Raw genomic sequence first — 24,098 nt, forward strand, 5'->3', positions numbered from 1 at the left:
AAGTGCTGGGATTACAGACGGGATCCACCACCTTGATGAGGCATCCATGTTAAAGCAGGGTTCATTCTCTGGGCTGTTTTTTTGGGGTAGTAGCTGCCTTTTGAGCAATTCAGGCCTCCTTAGACTTTTATCCCGGGCTTCCTGTTGGGTGCTGGACAGGTTTGTGGAGACACCCATTTGAGCACACCCAGGGATTCATTCCTTCTCTGCTGAGAAGCTACACAGGAACACACCTCTCTCCCACCATGTCTGCCTAGGACACGTAGGGGAAGCCAGCAGCTGAGAATTCTCTTGATTTCCTTCCTTAGCGTGGTGGAGATCAATTGTTTCTAAAGTGTGATCCATGGCGTCTCTAGCACCAGAACCACCTGGGTGTTCATCAAAAATGCAAACTCAGGGACTCACGCCTATAATCCCAGCCCTTTGGGAGGCCAAGGCAGGAGGATTGCTTGAGTCCAGGAGTTGGAAACCAGCCTGGGCAACATGGAAAAACCCCATCTTTACAAAAAATACAAAAAATTAGCTAGGCATGGTGGTGCATGCCTGTAGTACTAGCTACTCGGAAGACTGAGGTGGCAGGATCACCTGAGCCCAGGAGGTGGAGGTTGCAGTGAGCCAAGATCATGCCACCTCACTCCAGCCTGAGGGACAGAGTGAGACCCTGTCTCAAGAAAAAATAAAATTAAAAAAAATAAAAAGCAAATTCCTGGGCACCAGAGCAGACCCAAGGAATTCGCTCCTCTGGGTTGGGACCCAGGAATATGTATTTTTGATTCTCCTTCCAGGGATTCTGATGCCCACTGAAGTTTGAACACTCCTGGTATAGAAGCCATGGAAGCTGGACCCAGCAGCCATATTTGGGGCCTCCAGCAGGACACCTCTCCTCTTTGGGTATCAGCTTTGTTTTCTACAGCAAGAATGCCTGCCTCACAGGGTTGCCATGACAGCTAATGAGGCAACGTCTATGTGAAACAGCTCCTAGAACCAAGTAACCCCTCTGTAAACATTTACTGAATCCACATCTATGTTTTCCCTCTCTACCAAACTCATGTTCTACGACATTCTAGTGTTAAAAAAGGTAAACTGAGGTGCAATTAATTTTTTTTAAAGAGTTTATTTAAGCAAACAGTGATTCACGAATTGGCTGGCTCCAAACCAGAAGTGTTTCTGGATCATCCTGAGTCTCAGACCATGTCTTCTGGGGATATGATGCTGCTTGGTGCTTTTTTGAGACTCAGCAAGATTCCATGGGAAGAGAGCAGGGCTGGGAATGGAACCTCAGAAGTCTCAATGTTGATGATTAGCTCTGTGACTTCAAGTTGCTTCCACTCAGTTATGAAGTGGAGAAGATAGTTTGGCCCTGACAGGACTCTGTTTCCTCATCTGGACTTTGGGCATCCTGCTCTTGATCTCACTGGGTGGTTCTGAGGGTCTGGTAATAGCCTCAAATGTTGGATGTGTAGGTGCCTTGAAAATGGTGAAATATTTTGCCAGTGTTGACTTTTAGTGCCCTTTCTTGAACTTAAAAAAAAAAGGCTGGATGTGGTGGTTCCCACCTGCAATCCTGGCATTTAGGGAGGTTGAGGTGGGAGAATCACCTGATGCCGGGAGTTTAAGTCCAGCCCTTTGCAACATAGTGAGACTCCATCTCTACAAAAGCAGTTAAAAAGTTGGTTGGGTGTGGTGGCACATGCCTGTAGTTCTAGCTACTTGGGAGCTAGAGAGAATCACTTGAGCCCAGGAGTTTGACATTACAATGAGCAGTAATTGCAGCACTGCACTCCAGCATGGGCAACAGTGTGAGACCTCATCTAAAAAATTAAAAAATACTCTGGACTTGCCCTTTGACAGTAGAATAAAAAGAGCTTCTCTAGACACACATCATGTCCTGCCTGGATTGGGGGCCATGCCCTCCATGTAGAGGGCTCAGCACTCCTGCCTTTACACCAGCTCATGGTTCAGGATAAGCTCCATCATCCTTACTGTAGGAGCCTCTTTCAGAGCTTCTCAGTTCCAAAGCATTCCTCTCATCGGCAAAGAAAGGAAGCTGCACTTGCTGATTTGATCCTCTTGAGCTGAGCTGTTTGGCAGCTCCAGGAATCCTGTGGAGCATTCTGGTTCTTTTTGATTCCAGGAAACTGACAGCTTGCTAGAGAAGTGCCGTTTGCCAAAAAGTGGCAAGATGCAACGTTTGAGTCTGTAGGTGCCTAGGATGGTTCTTCTCTTCAGTGTAGGAAAATGGCTATGGTGGCATAGCACAGAACTGATTCGTCCCCACCCTCAGGAGATAGGCCTGGGAGTGAGAAGCTTTATCCTAAGGGCATGGTGGTCCTGGCCCTACCAAGTTTTCTCATAGCCCCTCACAGTTAGCAAGTGGCAGTGATCAGTGGTAACAAATGGTGATCAGTAGGGCTTGGAGAGCCCTGGTGAAGATGTTAGAACCCTTAGGAAGATGTTGCAGTTTCCCTTCGACGTTTCTCTCTCCAGAATTCTTCTATCTCTCCTTAGGGAGGAAGGTTCCTCATTGTCTTCCCTCTAGGTATGGCTACCCCTGTATTCTCATGCTACCCCACCAAAAGCCTTGTCCTTTATTGGTGTGCCCCCATCCTGGACCAGATCTCTGTCCTTTGCAAATAACCCACACAATCACCTGGTCATCCCATCTTTGTCTTTGTTCTACAAGTTCCTTGAATTCTGCTTGTCCTGAATTGCACCCCTTCCAGCCAGCTTCCCTATGTCTTTCCAGTTGACAGCAAGCAATGTGACAAATGAAAGCCAGTAAAGAAGGCTCTCCTCCCCTTGGCCTGTCTTTTTTTTTTTTTTTTTTTTTTTTAAGACAATGCACCATAGCCTTTATTTTATTTATTGAACAAGTATTATTGAGCATCTACTCTGTGCCAAACAACGAACATTTTCACAACTGGGGATGCAGCAATGAACGGGAAAGGGAAGGTCCCTGTTGGCAATAACCTTCTGTTCTTGTAGAGTTCAGGTTGAAGGGAAGAGAGATTAGACTATAAGCCAGTCACAGCAGAGTGGCTAATGGTGCAAATGTCAGCCCAATTAGGATGGCAAGTGACTTTAGAGCAGGATATTAGGAGATGTTTTTAGGTAAGCAGGTCCCTGAGTAACTCCCTAAATAACAGGGCCAGATCTAATTGTGCTGCAATCTCTCTCTTTCTCTCTCTCAGGGGGTTATAGATGTGAGTGACTAATAGTTTCCTTGGTGTAAGCTTTAGATTTCTTTTTCTTTCCAGCTGTCTGTCTGGGATCCTGAGGCAGGATTAGTTAACTTATGAAGTTGGCTTCTTCGGAAAAAGCTACATGGGTCCCATCCTATCTATTTCTTTAAGTGCATGCTCCAGAGGAACTGGGTTTTGCCCATGGCAGTCCATGAAGCAGCAACTCTTCCAGGGCCTGCCAGCAAGTAATTGGCAGGGTTTCACCCCTGAAAAAAATCAGAATAGGAGAGCTATTACCAGAAAGTCTGTTCAGATTTAGAAGGAAACATGGGAGGATTAGAAACATTGATCGTCACATGAGCACCCCTTTTAGGAATGACAACACGTTGCCTTGCAGACAAAGGAGACAATTATTCTCCTTTGGGCTGTTTTATCTGTCAAAGGTCAGGGTGTGGCACGTTTGAGTTGGGGCGATAGGAGGAGGGTTAGTGTTGAGGGAATGCACAAGACCGTAGAATCCCTCTGTTGGCTGTTGATTGCTGGTGTCTGGGACAGAGTCGGTGGGCAGTCAGTGCCAAAGCATTTGATTGGCGCTTTGCACATCGCCTACTTCAAATGTGAAAACTTTGGAGTAAGATTTGCATGATGTGATCTGATGTGATCTCAGCTGGCCGGGTGGTTTGAAAGACACCCACTCATTTTTCCTCCTTCCTAGCTGAGTCATGGGGAAGTTCTGTGACCACTGGCTGTCAGCACAGTCAGCTAGAGGGACATTAGTGTATTGTAGCAACAGTGATTTTTTCTGCCACTGAAAGAAAAGGCAGTGGATTCTTCACTTCTCCACCCAAAGTAGACCTAGGCTGGCCCTTTGTGGAGTTCACCATGAGGACAACTTCAAGGGGAACACCCAGCTCTTAAAAGGAGAGTGTGTGTGCCAGGAAGCTTCTGAGTTGATGATGATGGAAAACAAGCATAAATACTGGGCTTAGCTAAAAAAATAAAATAAGGCCTTTGTCAGTGTTCCTTTTTTTTTTCTTTAATCAGAAAACTTTCCTTGTAAAACTCATTTTCTTCCCCTAAACTTAGCAACTTCTCTGTTTACAGCCTAGGGTATCTCTGCTCTTCAGCTAACTTGCACCCTCAACCAAGATGAGGAGGAAACCCAACACCAAAGCAGTAGGTCAAGATCAAGGTATATTACATTGTAAATTGGGTGAGAGTGAGCTCCTTGTCTTGCATCTTTCTCCTCCCTTCTGAGTAGGGTGCTTAGTATGCAGCAGGTGCTCAATAAATACTGAATGTAAGTCTGAGGGTGAGAAGTTGATTGGTTTGCATTCCAATCCCCTCCATGCCTAATCTTGGGGCACCCCAAATGGGAGGTCTTCCCTGTGTGGGGGCTTCCTTGGGTCGTTTCATCTAGCATCTACTTGCTTTGGGTGGTTAAACTCCTACAGTGCAGCAGACTGCTACTGTACCCAACTTGTTTACTGCAGAGCAGCCTGGAACGACTTGAGTGAAGTTTGAGCTGCAGAGTTCTAAGAGTCATTTCTTCATTCAGAAAATATTTCCTGAGTGCTGTCTCTGTTCTTGTGTCAGACGTGGTATGGGGAAGGGTCACATGAGCAAATGTGAGTCAATGTCCCTGTCCTCAAGGTACTAACAGTCTAGTTTGGGAGACAACACACTACACAAAAAGAAACAAAACTAAGCATGATGTAAGAACAAGAAACTCAAAAAGTGTAACTGTGGCAAAGAAACCAAACTGTAGCTGGAGACACCTCTCACCCTTGCTTCCTCCAACAGCTACACATTTGGGGACATTTGAACTACAGAATGGAGCATATGATACTGGGAATGTTGGGTGTTTGAGGGCAGCCACTCTTCTGTGGCATTCACTTGTCCATTGAGGGCTTTGGAATCAGATAGCCAAGGGTTTGAATCTCAGTTTTGCCAGGAGAAGCTGTTTTGACTTTGGGCAAATTACAGAGGCTTTCTCATCTGCAAAAACCAAACTAGAGGCCAGGTGCGGTGGCCCATGCCTGTAATCCTAGCACTTTGGGAGGCCGAGGCAGGTGAATTGTTTGAGCCCAGGAGTTTGACACCAGCCTGGGCAACATGGTGAAACCCTGTCTCTACTAAAAATACAAAAAAAATTAGCCAGGCGTGGTGGCACACATCTGTGGCCGCAGCTACTTGGGAGGCTGAGGTGAGAGGATTCCTTGAGCCCGGGAAGTAAGGCTTCAGTGAGCCGAGAGCGTACCACTGTACCAGCCTGGGCAACAGAATAAGACCTTGTCTCAAAAAAAAAAAAAAAAAAAAAAAACCCAAACCAGAGATGATGGTGCCAACTTCAGGGGGGTAGTTGTGAGGGCATAGATGAAATATCATGTAAAAAAAACCTTTAGCATGCTGTCTAGCACGTAGCAGACACTCAGTACATATTTCCCTCCTTCCTCCTGGTTTGAATAACATTTAAGACCAGCACCTTTACCTAATGGATGCGAGTACAAACTAGTACAGACGGCCAGAGCTGGAGGTTCAGCCTCATCGCTTACTGTTATGTGACCTTGGGCAAGCTACTTAAATGCCAGTTTCCTCCACTTTAAAATAGAGATTAAGGGAGCACTCCTTCTATTCTATGGAGTGAAGTGTTGCCCCCCAAAAATTAACAATTAAAAAATAAAATGATTCAAAGAGTATATATATTTATAGAGTGCTTTGAGCACACTGTATCAGCTCTCATCACTATTATTATCTTCCCTAGGGATCAATGATTGTAGGCTATCCTGATTTCAGTAGCTGCTGCTTCCTACATTTCCCTAACCTCTTTCCCCAAAAGAACTGAGGGAATCCAGGAGTCAAAGCAGGAAAAGCTACCAGCATAACCACAGCTTTCAGGACAAACCCTGTGACTGGGGTGGGAGCTCTAAGGAAATCTGGAGTTGGCCAGCTGTGACCCTACTCCCGAAGTTCTCAGAGATCTTAGCTTAGCCTTTAAATCCATAAACTCTCTTCATGAGTGATTTTCCACCAACTCAATGAGGTTGTTTAGATTGTCTTTGTCTCTGAAGGCCTGCCACCTCCTTAATCCCGAGTTGACCTTTTCAAAAGAAGCCTTGGATTTGGAGATTTCACAAATAACAGTCATATGAGTGGTTTTTGCCTGGACATTATCGGTTACCGTGGCATTTTCCTTGGAGCCACCTGGCATTCCTGGGTGCTGGGGGCTCATTCTCATGATTAAGCTCAAGCTCTGGGTTCTTAGTTTTGCAGTGTCTCGAAGCCCCAGCAGCCACCTTGGACTCTCCTTGCTTCTTTCTGGGGCATCTACAGACTCAATCCCAAGACCCCCTGCCAAACCTTGACCACATGTCCCAAGGTAGCTTGCCTGGCAGAGTGCCTTCACTCTAGCCTAGTCTCTTCCACTTGGGATCTTGGAGTCCTTGTTTATGCTCCATGTTGCTAGATCAGGTATTCACTAGTAGGTATAAACAAACATCTAAATGATGCTGGGCAAGGGGTAGAGAGCAGTATTTATAGCGACAGAATTATGGACTGGAGTGTGCAGACTTGCCTAAATAGTACCAGCTTTGTGGTGTGCACATAGCACTATGTGGGGATGGGCAATGAGTGTGGAAGTCACTTCCACATAATTCCTCAGGTGGACAAGGCAATCACACCTAGTGAGGATCATCAAGGAAAGCTCTGTGAGAGAATTCACATGGTGATGGGTTCTGAAAGATTAAAAAGGGAATAACTTGGGATAAAGGTATAGACAAGATGATGGAAAGGTTGGAATCATGACTTGTTCAATCTGGTTGGAATATAGGGGATTTATAGGGATACAGGAGAGAAGGGACTGGAAAGGAAGGTTGAAACTAGCAAAGACAGCTGTATTAGTCTGTTTTCACACTGTGATAAAGAACTGCTTGAGACTGGGTAATTTATAAAGCAAAGAGGTTTAATTGATTCACTGTTCCAAATGGCTAGGGAGGCCTCAGGAAACTTACAATCATGGTGGAAGGGGAAACAGGCACATCTTACATGGTGGTAGGCAAGAGAGCAAGAGAGAGAGCATGTGAAGGGGGAACTGTCAAACGTTTCTATAGCCATCAGGTCTTGTAAGAACTCACTACCATGAGAATAGCATGGGAGAAACTGCCCCTGTGATCCAATCACCTCCCACCAGGCCCCTCCCTTGGCACATGGGGATTACAATTCAAGATAGATTTGGGTGGGGACACAGAGCCAAACCAAATCAATGGCCAAGGACAGTGGCTGAGGGGTTTGGACCTGCTTCCTTCCTCTAAGAGGACTGACACCTTGAAAGTCTTTGAGCGGGGACGGTGGGGTCAATGCAATGCCGAGGACCATGATCTGAGTACATCGTGCAGGTTGGGCAAGAAGAGATCACAGTTGCCTGGGAGAAAGGCAGAAAGGGCCGAAGCAGGACAGGGCAGATTCAAGGAGAACTTTGCAGAAGGGTTTGGGAGGATCTGAGATGAAGTGCATATAAGAGGGCAGAGTCAAAGATGACTAAGATAATTGAGGAAGGACACGCAGATGGAGCCAGAGAAGGAAGTGAAGCAGAACCAGGGTAGGATGATGGTTTGTATGACTTCCCCAAATAAACCAAGTGCATCTTGGGAGTCCCAGTGGCCTCTGCTGACTGTCACCTTGCTGTGTGAGAGCCAACCTTGCAGACAGGGAGTGAGCCTCAGCCCGATGAGCTAGATGGTATTTTCTTCCTCTTGTGGATTAGGAAACACACAGAGAGGTCAATTAACTTGTCAAGCTCTAGTAACTGGTAGAGCCGAGATTTGAATTGAGATCTTTCTGACCCCCGACTCTGAGCCTTTAACCACTATATTAATATGATGATGTCTCTGAGGAATGTTGAAGGAGAAAGGAGAAGAAGTGGGAGATTCATTTAAAAATACCATAAGGCCAGGTACGGTGGCTTATGCCTGTAATCTCAATATTTTGGGAAGCTGAGATGGGAGGACCATTTGAGATCAGCCTAGGCAACATAGTGAGAGACCTCAATTGCACAAAAAATTGTAAAAAATCAACCAGGTATGGTGGCATGATCCTGTAGTTCCAGCTACTTGGGAGGCTGAGACGGGAGAATTGCTTGAACTCAGGAGGCGAAGGTTGCAGTGAGCCAAGATTGTGCCACTGCACTCCAGCCTGATGACAGAGCAAGATTTCATCTCAAAACAAACTTGTTTTTAATTTAAAAAATAAAAGTAACATAGCCTGGGCATGAGGCAAGCCCCAGATTAGGTCACGAAGAGACCAAATTTGATGGAAGCCTTCAACCTCAGGGACCCTGGTGCAAAGAAAGCTGCTGGTGCAATAAAGGGATATATATGTTAAAAAAATACTTTTTATATGTATTTATTTTGTATATATAATATATATGTATATTTTTATTATTATTTGATACATGGCATTTTACATGTTTATGAAGTATGGGACATTTTTGACTCAGCACTAGGAAGATAGCTCCTGAGCGACCTGAATTCTAAGGGAACATGTCCAGCCATACCCAATGACTATGCCCAAGGGAGAGAAATGAGCCAGTTGTCTTGAGCAAATTGGGGCCCAGCCCTAGGGGTGAGGGTGGGCTTGCCTTTGTCTGAATAGCATGGCACATTGGGAGAGGAATGAGTTTCGGTAGGCGAGAACCTGTTTATGGAGGTGGTTGTCTCCTAACAAGAGCAGGATCCACCTTGCCAGTGGCTTGGGTCAAGAGGATGAGGTGCCTGGGACCCAGCAAGAGGCTCAGATGGGGACTGCCGGTTCTTTTCCTGTTCCATTTGGACTGAAGCCCTTACCACTGTGTGGACACAGAGCGCCTTGCCTTGCCTTTTGTGGAAGCTCTGGGATCCTCCCTGAATGGCCTGGCCATATTCTGGCCCCCTGAATAGGTAGGATTTAGGAGGGCATCTGTGTGCTAGGGTTCTGATTCAGTTGTGACTGAGGGCTTTGTGAATGATGAATAGGGACAGTGGATGGTCGAAGCGGATAGGAAACAGTGGTTCTGTGGATCTCACAGCCGGCATAGCATGCGTGTTGTGTTGTGTAATGGGTTGGGTATGGAAATCTTACCCCAGATGCAGCCTGATGATTTTCTGGTTTTATTCTTGCTCTGCCAAATGCAAGAGCTAGAATCACAAGTGACACATCATTCAAAGTATGGCTTCTCCCTGTCACCCAGGGCCCTCAGACCACATAGACATGTTTTTAACTGTGACATTTGCTCTGGAAATGCTCCTGATTACTGACATTGCAGTAGCATTTAGAGGTCACCTTTGAGTTTGCAGAAAGGGCAAAAATAAAATAGAAAATTAAAATTAAATATCCCAGGCTGCCTCTCCATCCCTTCATTCATCACATTTTTTGTTAAACGCCCTCTATTGGGATGAAGTAAACTATAGTTATAAAGCTTACCTAACTTTGGAATACTGTGTTGAAAACTCCAGCCTTGCTACCTAGAGCTGTGTGACCTTGAGCAAGTCAGTCAGCCTTCCTGCATCTCAGCTTCATCATCTGTAAAATTGGGATGATGTTAGACCCCTCTTTCTGGGGTTGTTATGAGGCTTGAGATACTCCACGTAAAGCTCTGTACGTTTTACTATGATGAGTATTATCATGTACCAGGCTCCAGAGATCAGTGTGAGCCCTGCTGTCATGGAGCTTGTAATCTGGTTGGGAAGACAGATGTTAATTAAATGATCATACAAATATAAAATTACTATGCAGGAACCCAAACTCATGTAAGGGATCAGAGCAACCTTCCTGAGGAAGCAGGATTTACATTCAGACCTGAAGGATATCTGCATTGACTAGCTGAAACACGGCAGGGAGACATTCTAATCCAGGTAGGGGAGCCAGTGCAAACTCCCCGTGGTCACTTGAAAGACAGAAAGGAACTCAGTGTAGCAAAGTCCTGAGGAACAAGTTGATGACAAGAGTCAGACCATTAGGCAGAGCCCATGTGCAAAACCTTGTGGCTGTGCTTCGGATTTTTATCTCTAATTTAAAGCAAGGAGAAGTCACTACAGGGTGTTAAGCAGGAGAGGTACATGATCTGATCACGTTTGCCAAAGATGACTGGCTATCATGGAAAATAGCTAGGAGCAGAGCTGCATGGAAACTATTAGGAGGCGTGAGCCACACTTTTCCAGAGGCCAGTGTTTCCTCAACTCCCTTGATGATGATGGGGATGCCTGCATATGAAAATACAGGTACTTAGTACCCACCTCAGACCTGAGGGATAACAATGGGGTTGGTACTGGTGACGTTTGTTATGGGACAAGGTTGGGAAATACTGCTATAGAATAGGTAAAAATGAAGAGAGCCTAATTTTTGAAAAGTAAGTTCCAGAAGAGCTAAGACTGTAACTTGGTTTGACCATGCATTTTGTATTTTGCCCATGACTTTGTGTTTTGTTGAGAATGATAAAACTAGAACAAGTGCAGGGATGTAAGTCAACTCAAAACCAGTTAGCAGTGACATTCATTCATCTGCCTTCCCAAGGTGGGTCTCCAGGAAAGGTGCCAAATGCTCCAGGTGCAGCGTTCTCCCGCATTTTAAATTAATGTTTCACTGACTCAGGCCCCAGGTCTCTGATTTGTACCTCAGAGGTTTCCTATCAAATGAATGACAACTCAAATGGGTGAAAATGTAGACTTCTGTGTTGACTAGTATCTCACACCAACATTTCATGGAAGGCAGCAAAGTGAGCCTGGGTTCTAACATAGACAGAACTGGCTTAGGAGCCCAGCTCCTCTGCTAGCTGCCTGTGTGACCCTGGACAGGGTGCTGAGCAGAAGGTTTTTTTTTTTTTTCCTCTCTATCTTTTTTGTTGTTACAAAGTTATTGGGGTTAGGCTGGGTGCAGTGGCTCACGCCTGTAATCCCAACACTTTGGGACGCTGAGGCAGGCAGATCACTTGAGGTCAGGAATTTGAGACCAGCCTGGCCAACATGGGGAAACGCTGTCTCTACTAAAAATACAAAAATTAGCCAGGCATGGTGGTGGGCGCCTGTAATCCCAACTACTTGGGAGGCTGAGGTAGGAGAATCACTTGAACCTGGGAGGCGGCGGAGGTTGCAGTGAACTGAGATCGTGCCACTGCACTCCAGCCTGGGTGACAGAGTGAGACCCTGTCTCAAAAAATAATAATAACTAATGAAAAATAAATAAAGTTATTGGGGTTAAATTAAAAGATGAATTGTATTACATATTCAGTGCACAGTAGATGCTTAAGATACACTAGGATATCCTAGCCTCTACTTACTTTCCCATACACATTTTTTTTTCCTTACCACTATGAGTACAACGTAGAAAGAACCTGGACCTTAATAGGAAGGTGTGTCATTCCTAGCTTTTGTAGACAGGATTTCCCACCAGTGTTCATCTGCTCATCCATCCATCCATCCATCCATCCATCCATCCATCCATCCATCATGACTACGGGACAGACCTATAAACTTATAAACTAGGAACTAGAAATAGACTCTCCCTAAACACTGCTCTTGAGAAGCAGGACAAAAATATGTCTTGAAAAAACAAAAGAGGAAGCAGCTTACAGTCTAATCCTTATGTTTTGGTTTTCCACACTGGGCATAAAGATCCCTCCATAGCCAATTTCCTTCTTGAGAAAGGTTACCATGAACAGTGTTGCTGCCCAGCTGGGGTTACTGTAGGCCACTACTAGGGCCCACCCATCCACCCTGCTGCCTGGAGAAGGCTTGAAAGCTGGAGTTGGGGTGGAATAACGCTCACTCAAACTTAGTGTACAGATGGAATGAACAGAGTCCAGCTGCCCCGGAGGAGTAGGGCATACAGTGTAGCACCGGCTGGGAGGATTTCTTTACTGGGGCAGATTAACTGGGAATTAAGGTATCCTGTGTTGGGACCTCAGAGCTTTGATTTTCCTTTGGAATGAAAGAGTCACAGAACCTCAGATGGTGTCTGTATCTTTCCTCACTCTTGCAAATGGGACCTTGGGAGATTCTACTTAACTTCCAGACCTCCAACTGCAAAGTGCTTAGAAGGTCATATATGAGCTGGAGTGGGCCCAGCTTCCCAGCTATGAAGAAGGTTGTATTTGCCCCTCTGCTTGTGGCTGGTTTTTACCTTCAATTAAAGTCTTGAAGATGAGCAGTTGAGAAGCCTGAGTCTGACAAACCAGTATGACCAAGGATCAGCTAAAGCTCCAAGGACACAAAAGAGGCCTCTCTTCTGCAGAAGCCTGCCTGCCTGGGCCTTTCTCAAGGCTCCTAGCCCGGGATGCACTGGCCAGAGAAGCCAGGAGATCTGCTTTCTCACCTCCACTCTGCTAGAACTCTGGGTGACCCTCAACAAGTCACAGAGCTCAATTAACCTCACCTGGCCTTTGTTTTCGCCTGTAATTATTGGGTTTGTAATTATAATAGAGGATTACAGATGAACTTTCAAACTGGAATATTCTATCATTTTAACCCACAAATATGGCCAGTTGTGTTATCTGTTGTATTTTTGTTTTAACATTTTTCCTGCTAATAGATTATTAAGCTCCTTGAAGGCAGGCATCCTGCCTTATCCCTCTTGGTACTTCCTAAAATATCTAGCAGAATATGTTTTAAAGATGCATTTGGTTAATTGATTACATATTGGTATGAAGAGTTCTACACAGAAACTATGAGTGATCACTTTTGTGAATATTCCAGAACTGAGAACCACTAGTAAACATCTTGAATGACTGTAACTGACACATTGAAAAACCAATCAAGGGGGTCAGCAGATTGGCAGCTGATGGATGATGTGAAAATGAGGAGTGAAAGCAAATTGTTTCTTTACCAATAGCTCTTTCAAGTACAACAAAGGAAAAATGAGACCTTGTGACAAAGGAATTACTCATCTTCCTTCACTCTTGGAATTTGAAGCTTGCCTGAGTTCACAAGCTGTTTTCCCATTTCTGCCTCAATATTACGTGCAGCAGAAGGGCTTTTGCGAATTGTATCACAGCCAGTCAGTACTGAAGCCAAGTCTTTCTGACCTCAGAAACACCCAGCTCATGTTATCGGTCAGGTCACTGGAGTTTGGACTCCAACCCAGATAAGAAATGGTTTAGCACTTTGGGAGGCCGAGGCAGGTGGATCACAAGGTCGAGAGATCGAGACCATCCTGGCCAACATGGTGAAACTCGTCTCTACTAAAAATACAAAAATTAGCCAGGCGTGGTGCACACCTGTAGTCCCAGCTACTCAGGAGGCTGAAGCAGGAGAATTGCTTGAACCCAGGAGGCAGTGAACCGAGATTGCACCACTGTACTCCAGCTGGGTGACACAGCGAGACTCCATCTCAAAAAAAAAAAAAAAAAAAGGCCGGGCGCGGTGGCCCACGCCTGTAATCCCAGCACTTTGGGAGGCCAAGGCAGGCGGATCATGAGGTTAGGGGATCGAGACCATCCTGGCTAACACGGTGAAACCCCATCTCTACTAAAAATACAAAAAATTAGCTGGGCGTGGTGGTGGGCGCCTGTAATCCCAGCTCCTCAGGAGGCTGAGGCAGAAGAATGGCATGAACCCGGGAGGCAGAGCTTGCAGTGAGCCGAGATTGCGCCACTGCACTCCAGCCTGGGCGACACAGCGAGACTCCGTCTTAAAAAAAAAAAAAAAGAAATGGTTTAATTTGTTGGGGGTTTGTGTGTGTTTACAGCCATTTTTTAGGTGCCTATCTCCTGTGTGTGTAAATTTATGCAGTTATGTGTGACTTCACACTATAGATGCTTTAGAAGTTACTATGTTATTCACACAATAAACTGAAGCTTCCATGCTTGTAAATGTGACAACAGCTTCAGGCTTCCAACTCTTACTGAATGCAAGTTCTTGGGCTTGCAGGGTATAGAATTTCTCCCCAGCTGGGCTCTCAGCTCTGGGTTAACAGATTCAGTGAAACTAAAATTTCGAGTAGCACAAAGAAACAATGTTATTTTACTCTACTCCAGATATGGGAGTAGAGGAACCATCATTCATCAGTTTGCAGCTAGAGAAGAGCCAGCCTGTATTGAGACCATCAATTACACATTCTTGTAACAGGCATTGATAGTGAGGGTGGTCAGAAGGATGTATAAGCCAATTGTCAGTCAGAAGAAAGATTTCCCTGGTGTTTTGAGGTGAGAAATAATCCCTGCATGGGTGTTAGGAAGGATTGGAAGTTGGGAATTAGATTTCTTATTAGTAATCTCTTTACATTTGTGTTGTCACCTCTTAGCCATTGATAACTGTGATTGGTTGTCTCTGTCTTATAGCTTGGAATTGCGATTGGGTTCTTGGTCCCTCCTGTTTTGGTACCCAACGTCGAAGACCGGGACAAGCTTGCCTACCACATCAGCATCATGTTCTATATAATAGGAGGTGTGGCCACTCTCCTCCTCATCCTTGTCTTCATTGGTAAGGTCATTAGTAGACAGATGGGGCAGCAGGGGCAAAGGGGCAGGGAGACTCTGCTGACCTTGGTGGGACCTGTGTGAACATGCCCTGAAATACCATGGATATTTACAGAAACTGGAGTCTGAGCTTCTTATGGTCTTCAAATGTTTTAGCCTGGGCAGTTGTCCTGACACAATGCTAGTTGGTCCTATCCACTTTGTTAGTGGCTAAGGAAAAGTTTAATTGTCATTAACCAGTTCCCAGTCCTACCTCATCAGAAGTAATGGGTAGACTGCTAGTCTCCTTGATGAAACCCACTGAGCATTTAGGCCATCACAGGCACTGTACTGAGCATGGCTGATTTCATTTAGTCTTCAACAACCCTATCAGTGAGGTACCTATTTAACAAAGAGAAAAATGAGACTTAAGGGAAGTTATATCAACTATTCGAGATTAGATAGCTAGTAAGTGGCAGAGACTGGATTCAAGTCTAAGCTTGTCTATGTCCCTATTCTAAATTTCTGAAAAAACAAAACTGAAATTGATCCATAAAACTAATAATCTCATAGATTAACCCGACAATACTTGAGGATCATAGTTCTTTAATGCTTTTTTAAAAATTATAAGAGTAATGTATGCTTATTATAGAAAAATCTAGAAAATACAAAAAAGTATAGAGAAAGGAATGACCATTAACTTGTCATTGTACAAGTTAATCCCAGCCATGAACCTCAGATAACTACTGTTAATGTTTTATTTATTTATTTATTTATTTTTGGAGATGGAGTCTTGCTCTGTCACCCAGGCTGGAATGCAGTGGCGCAACCTCAGCTCTCTGCAGCCTCTGCCTCCTGGGTTCAAGCGATTCTCCGCTTCAGCCTCTCGAGTAGCTGAGATTACAGGCAGCTGTCACCATGCCCAGCTGATTTTTGTGTTTTTAGTAGAGACGGGGTTTCACCATGTTGGCCAGGCTGGTCTGGAGCTCCTGACCTCAAGTGATCCGCCCGCCTCGGCCTCCCAAAGTGCTGGAATTACAGGCATGAGCCACCACGCCAGGCCACTACTGTTAATATTTTATATCCATGGGCATTTAATGATTGAGGTATTTGGTAAGATAAATTTACATCCCCTTTTCTCAGCTAGGTGATATTATATAGGCTATGATAAATTTAGAACCAGCAAGACAGAGGTTTTTATTTTCAGTTAGTCACCCGTCTAAAGGTTAACCAGCTTTCTTCCTAATACCTGGAAGTTCCACCTCACATGTGAAAGGTTTCATTCCTGCCTACTGACCCCACCTCCAGAGTCAAGCAGTTCTATAATTGGGTACCTCATTCAACCGTTCTCATTGCGTTATTCCCCGCCAAGAATCCAGGATGAGAAAGGCTGTCTAATGGGTTTAAAAGCTGGCAGAATGTATTAGACAGAGACCTTGGTGTTCCTGGTAAGGTGAGAAGCAAGGGAGCTGTGGATGAGAGCAGGGAAGAATGATACGGCCATGGGCCTCTTAGCCAGACTTTGAGTTTCAAATTATATGTCCAGCTCCAAATTCTCAAGCAGATGAGGGCCTGGTCCTTTGCAGTTGAAAATCTGGAGGTAGGACATTTCTGTTTGGGCATTTTATTATCAAGCACAGATGGATAGTCGCTAATTGAGTAAAGACCTGAACAATCTTATCTGAATTCTGGTTCGTGGTTGCCAAATCCTTAAGCCAACACCTGCTGATGTAAAGATAAGCAAACTTTTTGCCTTGCATTCTTTCCCCTGATTGAAGGGAAGGTGAAGGGGCAAGACAATGGATGAGAGGCTCCCAGCTATAATATCCAGCACAGTTTCTACGGAAGGAGGAAGCAGGGCTCTGAAGTCTGCGCAAGGGCATTTTCTGGGTGGAGGGCCCCTTTGATCTGCCAGGAGAGTAAATTTCATTTCGACGGCTTCCTCTAAGTGGCGACAGTCTACTGACCTTTCAGGAGCATTCTTTTGGTGTGTAGAGGAGGCCACAAGGTGCTTATTTGGAAATTTTTCTCTTTTTCTTTTGATAGAGAGTCTCACTCTGTAGCTCAGGCTGGAGTACGTGGTGCAATCTTGGTGCGCTGCAACCTCCGCCTCCCGGGTTCAAGTGATTCTCCTGCCTCAGCCTCCCGAGTAGCTGGGACTACAGGTGTGTGCCAGCACGCCTGGCTAATTTTTGTATTTTTAGTAGACAAAGTGTTTTACCATGCCTATTTTTAGTAGACACAATGTTTTACCATGTTGGCCAGGCTAGTCTTGAACTCCCGACCTCAAGAGATCCACCTGCCTTGGTCTCCCAAAGTGCTGGGATTATAGGAGTAAGCCACCACTCCTGGCCACGTATTTAGATTTAATAGGGGAACCACTTTAGCCAAACAACTAGTTAAACTGATCTGCCCTCTAGAAAATGGACTGGCGATCAGTACAGTCAATGGAGAAGCATGTATTAATCTTCTTGTTTCTATCATGAGGCAAAGGTCTGATTCAGACTTTGAGAAATGAGGAATGGACCCTAGATTTTTTTTTTTTTTTCTGCAGAAAAAGACCCCTTTCACTTATTCAGGGAATATTTATCAACTGCTGCATGCCATGCTCTGTGCTAAGCATGGGCAACATAGTTCCTTTCCCCTTGGGAGAAGCTGTGGCACTAAGCCATTAACTGGGGTCACCAATCCCAAAACTTTAGCTTTGTGTTGCTAGTGTGTTTTTTCAGTTCTCTGTGGTATGTTATTTGCTGGTTATTATGAGTTTCCTTGATCTTTGAACACTGCCTGAGAGGTCCAATAATTTCAGCCTTCCAGAGGTCTAAAAAAAAGTAATCAGGGCTGGGCGTGGTGGCTCATTCCTGTAATCCCAGCACTTTGGGAGGCAAAGGTGGGCGGATCACTTGAGGTCAGGAGTTCAAGACCAGCCTAGCCAACATAGCGAAACCCCGTCTCTACTAAAAATACAAATATTAGCCAGGCATGGTGGTGTATGCCTGTGGTCCCAGCTACTCAGCAGGCTGAGGCACAAGAATCGCTTGAACGTGGGAGGCGGAGGCTGCAGTGAGCGAAGATCATGCCACTGCACTCCAGCCTGAGTGGCAGAGCGAGACTTCGTCTCAAAAAAAAAAAAAAAGAAAAGGAAAAAGTAATCAGGCCGGGTGCAGTGGCTCACGCCTGTAATCCCAGCACTTTGGGGGGCTGAGGCAGGCAAATTGCTTGAGCTCAGGAGTTTGAGACCAGCCCGGGCAACATGGCAAAGCCCTGACTCTATGAAAAATACAAAAAATTATCCGGGTGTGGTGGCACATATGCCTATAGTCCCAGCTACTCAGGGGACTGAGATGAGAGAACGGCTTGAGCCCAGGAGGTGGAGGTTGCAGTGAGCCGAGATGCTGCCACTGCACTCCAGCCTGGGTGACAGAGCGAGCGAGACTCCGTCTCAAAAAAAGAAAAAGAAAAAGGAAAAAAAGTATAAAAGGATCATTCAGTCAGCCTCAAACAATGAGAAGCAGCTTCAAGAAGAGGGCTGTTAAGGGTTTAATTGAAGAATTAATATTTCCTTTGGGAGTCTTAGCTCCTCTCAGATGATGGAGCAGCTTTCACTCATGTGGAACTAGCTCTGCTGGGGTGGGACCATGGGAAATTGCAGCCATCTCTGTTTTTTTCCTTTCAGTGTTCAAGGAGAAACCTAAATATCCCCCCAGCAGGGCCCAATCTCTGAGCTATGCCTTGACCTCTCCTGATGCCTCGTACTTAGGTTCCATCGCCCAGCTCTTCAAAAACCTCAACTTTGTGCTGCTTGTCATCACCTATGGTAAGGCGCCAATGTGTCTAGGAATGCATTAGAACTGGAAATGGTAGACAAGAGGCCTGATGTGTCTTCACATATTACTCTTTCCAAAGCCCAAATGTGCTTGGAAAGTTGTTGTCTAGGGTCAATCCAGAGGACCCAGCTATGCCCAAGGGCCTTTGCATGTGTTATAAAGTCTACCTAGAAAATAATTTCTTCCTATGTCAGGTTATCTGACAAATGCCTGTTGGTCCTCCAAGTCTCATCTCAGTATCACTTTTGTAAAGCAGTAGTAGGTAAAACTTTCCCTCTCTTACCATGCTATTCCTTGTACATCTTAACATCTGTCATTAAAAAAAATTTTTTTTGCAGGTCTATTTCCCCATTAGACTGAACTCTCGCAGATTGTGGATTTATGTTTTTCATCTTTATAGTTCTTCAGCAGTGACTGGCCTCGAGTGACTATTCCAGTAGTTACTAAATTCGTAAATTAATTTATGCATGCATGCATATATGTGTTTTGCCACACGAGTCAGTCCTCAACAGTCCTCCCTCATCCTGTAATTGACTTCTATTTTATCTGATTGCACAACAACATCCCTCTTTCATTTCATTTGCTTGGCTCTTGGAGAGAGAAATTGGAATCTTAATGCTAATGTGTTGGCTTTCTTTCCCAGCATGGTGTTTTCTGTATCTTCTTTCAAACCTGTAATAAGATCGTTGGATCGAACAAGGGCAAAGACAGAGCCTCATGGCATTCCACTAAAGAGTGTCCTCCAGATGAATGCCAGTCTGTTAGTACCCTTAGTTCAAGCTGCTACATATCTACCCACCTTTATTGCTATTCAGCCTACATTTGGTCATTTAATCCACCAGTTAAAGTTTGATTAAAACCAAGAGTTAGCAAATGTGTGACATGTACAGTAACCATATGAAACAAAGAAATAAAATTGGTTTGACATGACTTATTCTTAGTGAAACTCCAGTTGGCCATGGCTTCATGTTGCCTACAGACTCAAAAGCTATTGCTTTATAACAACAACAGTGCTTACTCTGTGCCAGGTGCTTTTCACATCTGATTTTATTTAACTTCCAGTACACCTATGTGATGTTGGTACTAAAATTATCCCTATTTAACAGATGAGGAAACTAAACTCAAAATAGTCAAATAACTAGCCCAAGGTCACACAACTTTCAAGTGGCAGGGCCAGAGTTCAAATACAAGTTTGTCTAACTCCAAAGCCTCATTCTTTTTTTTTTTTTTTTTTTTTTGAGACAGAGTTTTCCTCTTGTTGCCCACGCTGGAGTACAGTGGTGCGATCTTGACTCACTGCAGCCTCTGCCTCCCCTGCTCAAGCAATTCTTCTGCCTCAGCCTCCCAAGTAGCTGGGATTACAGGCATGCACCACCATGCCCGACTAATTTTTGTATTTTTAGTAGAGCTGGGGTTTTGTCATGTTGGCCAGGCTGATCTCAAACTCCTGGCCTCAGGTGATCCGCCCACCTCGGCCTCAAAAAGTGCTGGGATTACAGGTGTGAGCCACTGCGCCCAGCCAAAATCTGCATTCTTAATGCCTGTTCTGTAAGTGCTGATGTTCCTTCCTAGAATTGTTCCAGGGTTTCATTTTAGGCTCATCAATACATTTTATATCAACTGAAATGTTTATTTGCTGAGACACTAGATAAGAGGTGGCTTCATCCTAGTAGAGGGGCAATCCTGTTTTTCAGGCATACATAGAAATTAGGTGATCTTTCATCTGGAATAGCCATAGATGACCAGGTTCGTCTTCAAGATCTCGATCCTCCATTCCTCATTTCCTCCAGTTTCTCAATTCTCTGAGTATGTCTCCCCATTCATCCGCAAAACAAAGACAAAGTTTCCAAAGCTTAGAGACGTCCAACTAAGGAAGTTACGATTTCCCCATCACTGGGAGGTGTTCAAGCATAGATGGGACTAACCACTTGGTGGGAATGTTGTAGGGGATCTCAGGCTGAAGATGGATAGTGAAACCAGATGGCCTTTGGGGGCCCTTGTAGACTCAGGATTCCATTACTCTAAGAGCTTTTACTTTTGCTAGAGTTAGATATTGTGAGTGCATTGACCTCTGACAACCATAAACCTTGTTGCATCTAACAAGAGGGTATTTGAGGCCCAGCTGGGATTCTAGGGCAGATGAGTACTTCATAAATATTTTCTGTGGCTGAAAATGGTGACAGCGGTGATAACTGGGCAGTGGTCCCATTCCAAAGGCTATGGTCCTCAGTGCTGGAGGTTGTTGGTGTTAGGGCCAGGTCACTGACTCATGAGAACAAGAAACAGACAAAATGTACCAGGAACATTGTTACTCCTGGTCTTCGAAGGGCTCAAGCCTAGGCCATGCTGTGGGGAGCAAAGCTACTCCTCCTCCTTCCTCTTGAATGGCTGGTTGCTCACATGGTCTTTAATCTGACAGAGTAGTTTTAATCCTGTACTCCTGGACACTTTTCCTTATCTATTTGATAAAATGATAACCCAGGAAATAAATAGGAAAGCACCTCTTGAATGGTGGAGTAAGGACCTTAGAAAATCCACTCCTCTATAAAAACAAGAACAATGGCCAAAAATGTCAAAATGAATTTTTTCAGAACTTTTAACAAATGACGTGCAACAATCGAAGCAGCATTTATTCAAGAGAAATGGCTAAATATCAGTAAGAACAGTGGGCCTTGTGTTTTCACTTGCCCTATTCCAATCCCCTTCTCCCAGGCTCTGCAGTAGCCTTGACCACTACAGCCTTGCAGCCATGGGGCTCTGACATCCAGCAGCCTCATAGCCATGGAGCTGTGCAAACCAATTGCCTTATAGCTGTTGGAGGGAGTAAAGTCGATTTGGAGCTCCACCCCTGAGAAGTACTATTTGACCTACCTAGCAGGTCCCCAGAAAAGCCCTGGACATGTTGTTATTTGACCTAACTTGGAGTTTGCTTATGGGAAAAGCCCTATTGCCAGGGCATTTGTTGAAAACAATCAATGGCACTGCTTAACATTGTAGCTGCCTGCAGTGGGGATAACAGTTGGGGTGAACAAGAGGCTGGCTGAAAATGTTGAAAGGAAACTCTGGAAATGTGATGTCCATATGGGCCTCTTTGCCAAAAAGAAAATGATTCTTAGACTTAATCACAGATTTGAAAAAAATTTTGATTGAAGAATCATGTTAATTGCTTTACATGTATTATCTCATTAAATTTTCAAAACTAACCCATGACATAAGCCCTTTGTTTCATTTTAGACATGAGGAAACTGAGGCTCTAGAGATTTAGTTTCTTGCCCATAGGGCAAGAACTATAGGCACTTACTCCAACTGTTAATCTTTGCTTTCTTCTCCTACTGTGTTTGTTCTGAATTAAACAAAAACAAAAACAATTTTTTTTTTTTAACAGAATCTTGCTCTGTCACCCAGGCTGGAGTGTAGTGGCATGATCTCGGCTCACTGCAACCTCCACCTTCCAGGTTTGAGCAATTCTCCTGACTCAGCCTCCCGAGTAGCTGGGATTACAGGTACCTGCCACCATACCCAGGGAATTTTTGTTTTTAGTAGAGACAGGGTTTCACCATGTTGGCCAGGCTAGTCTCAAACTCCTGACCTCAGGTGATCTGCCCGCCTTGGCCTCCCAACAAAAACAATTTTCTAAAATGCCCTCTGTCAATTCAACTAGATGCTTTGAAATCCTCCAGAATTACCCCAGTCTTCCTAATCCCCTTGCAGTTTCATATTGGGCTTTGAAGAATGAAATGGTTCATACTTTTTACATTGTACATGTAGTGTTCATATTTAGCTCTGAATTATATGCATTTAAAGAGCATGTGGCTGGGAATTAAACAGGCAACAGCATTTCACAGGCACATGTATTGGACATGGGTGGACATGTCTTAGGTTAAGAGCCTTGAGTGCTGGACTCGTAAGTTCAGAGCTGGCTCGAAAGAAATGGGAGGTCTGAGTTTTGGTGTCAGCTCTGCCAGTTACTGAGTGTACTACCTTCACCCATCTGTGCTGCCCATCCTTCATCTCTTTAATACTCTCCACCCCCACTAGAAAACAGTAATGACACTTACTTCCCATTGGAGTGTTCTGAATGGAAGTGAAAGCTTTTAATGCAGTTGAGAATAAAGACATGACATGCCTCCAGACTGCCAGTCTGCCATTGCCAGACTACAATGCTATTGCATTGGTAAACTTACTGATTTCCAGCATTGTTTCTTTGGTCCAAACCAGATTTCACTAAGAGGAGGAGTAACTGTCCTGCAGCTGGTGGTATTGTATTTGCAGTGGCTTTCCAAGTGGTTCTCCAAACTGATGAGTCAACTGCCCAGAGCTGAGGTGCAGCAATAATTGAAGGCCTTGGAGTAAATCGAGGGTGCAAGTGTTGCTGGCTTTTCCCTAGACTTCTGGCTACACTCTTAGAGGTAGGGCTGAGAGATAAAATAAAGATCATCCTGTTAATTTGAATTTCAGATAAACAACAAATACTTTTAATATAAATATGTCTTACACAATATTTGTGGCATATTTATACTAAGAACTATTATTTATTACAAATGTATTTATTTGCTATTTTTTTTGAAATCTGCCAATTCAGTTTAGAGGGGAAGAGATGCAGGGGTTGAGCTTGGGTTTGATGTTGCTAAAATATCACATCAGTAAGAAACTGCCGGTAAAACACCCTCCCTCTCTCCTTCAACTCTGGCAATGCGGGAAGACTCAGGGAACCAGAAATTCCACGTGTCTGACAGTGTCTTTGATGTGTTTCACAGTAGGGTGGGGTGGGGTGGGATGGAGAAGGGAACCTTCCTCTGGCTACCTTCTCTTTGTGTCTCTGAGTCTTGCATTCACATGGCCTCCTCTAATGTCTTATGATCAATGGCATAACAACTGCCCTGTTGAAAAGAATTGTTGAAAAGACTTCTCTTCTAGAAAATGGCATACTCAAAGGGCATACTTTTTCCATAGTTATGCCCCAGCCTTGCCACCAGCAAGATTATTCATGCTTCTGAATAAACTTCCAACACCTCTGGCATCTGAACTCAAAGTCTCGACTTGTGTATCCCAAGGTTCACCTTCCCTTGGGGCTCTCAGTGCTTTATCATTGTTCTACCTACATGGGCCTAGAGAAGGCGCTTCATGCCCCCTCTAAAATCCTAGCTGAAGAGTGGGCATAAAATCCTTCTCTGGATTCCTGGGAGCTTTGTCGAGGTCAGGCTGGCCCTTTAAAACAAGAACTAAAGGGAAATGCAGAATAACCAAAACCCAAAGATATGATCTGGGGTCAGTGTTTCCCAGACTTCCTTGAGGACAGGACCCCCTGGAGTGCTTGACTGAATGTGTACATAGATTTCCGGAAATTCAAATTCAGAAAGTCTGGTTTGGGGCCTAGGAATCTGCTTTCTCCCAGCATTCCAGATAATTCTGACTTGCAGCAGAGTTGAGAACCTCTGAGGTAGCTGTGTGATGGGTCTTGAAGCCCCTTCCCATCCCAGCTGCCTCCATGTTAACCCCACCACCTGGGAGCCTGGGTCTGGTCCCCGATCTTTTACATCTCGAAGGCCATGTATTCCCAAATTCCAGACATTTTAACAAGTGCATTGGGGTTTTATTGTAGTTGCTAAAGATGCAGGTTCCTGGGCCCCATTCCAAGAGATTCTGATTCAGTAGGTCTATGGTAGG

General features: G+C 44.6%; 1 protein-coding gene across 4 annotated transcripts in view; it reads left to right on the top strand.

Annotated features, from left to right (window-relative positions):
• FLVCR2 (feline leukemia virus subgroup C cellular receptor family member 2) overlaps window positions 1–24,098 on the top strand; it is a 70,358-nt gene that overhangs the window by 27,671 nt on the left and 18,589 nt on the right. For 2 of the 4 annotated variants that reach the window (XM_010382675.2, XM_030929806.1), the window contains exons 2-3: window positions 14,488–14,629; window positions 18,281–18,421. In XM_010382675.2, coding sequence (XP_010380977.1) covers window positions 14,488–14,629; window positions 18,281–18,421 — 283 coding nt within the window. Of the gene's footprint in view, window positions 1–778; window positions 892–14,487; window positions 14,630–18,280; window positions 18,422–24,098 lie in introns of those variants that run through there. The other 2 variants (XM_030929807.1, XM_010382677.2) reach the window with 2 other exon arrangements.

Source organism: Rhinopithecus roxellana, chromosome 5, assembly GCF_007565055.1.
Source record: "Rhinopithecus roxellana isolate Shanxi Qingling chromosome 5, ASM756505v1, whole genome shotgun sequence".
NCBI classification, from domain to species: Eukaryota; Metazoa; Chordata; class Mammalia; order Primates; family Cercopithecidae; genus Rhinopithecus; species Rhinopithecus roxellana.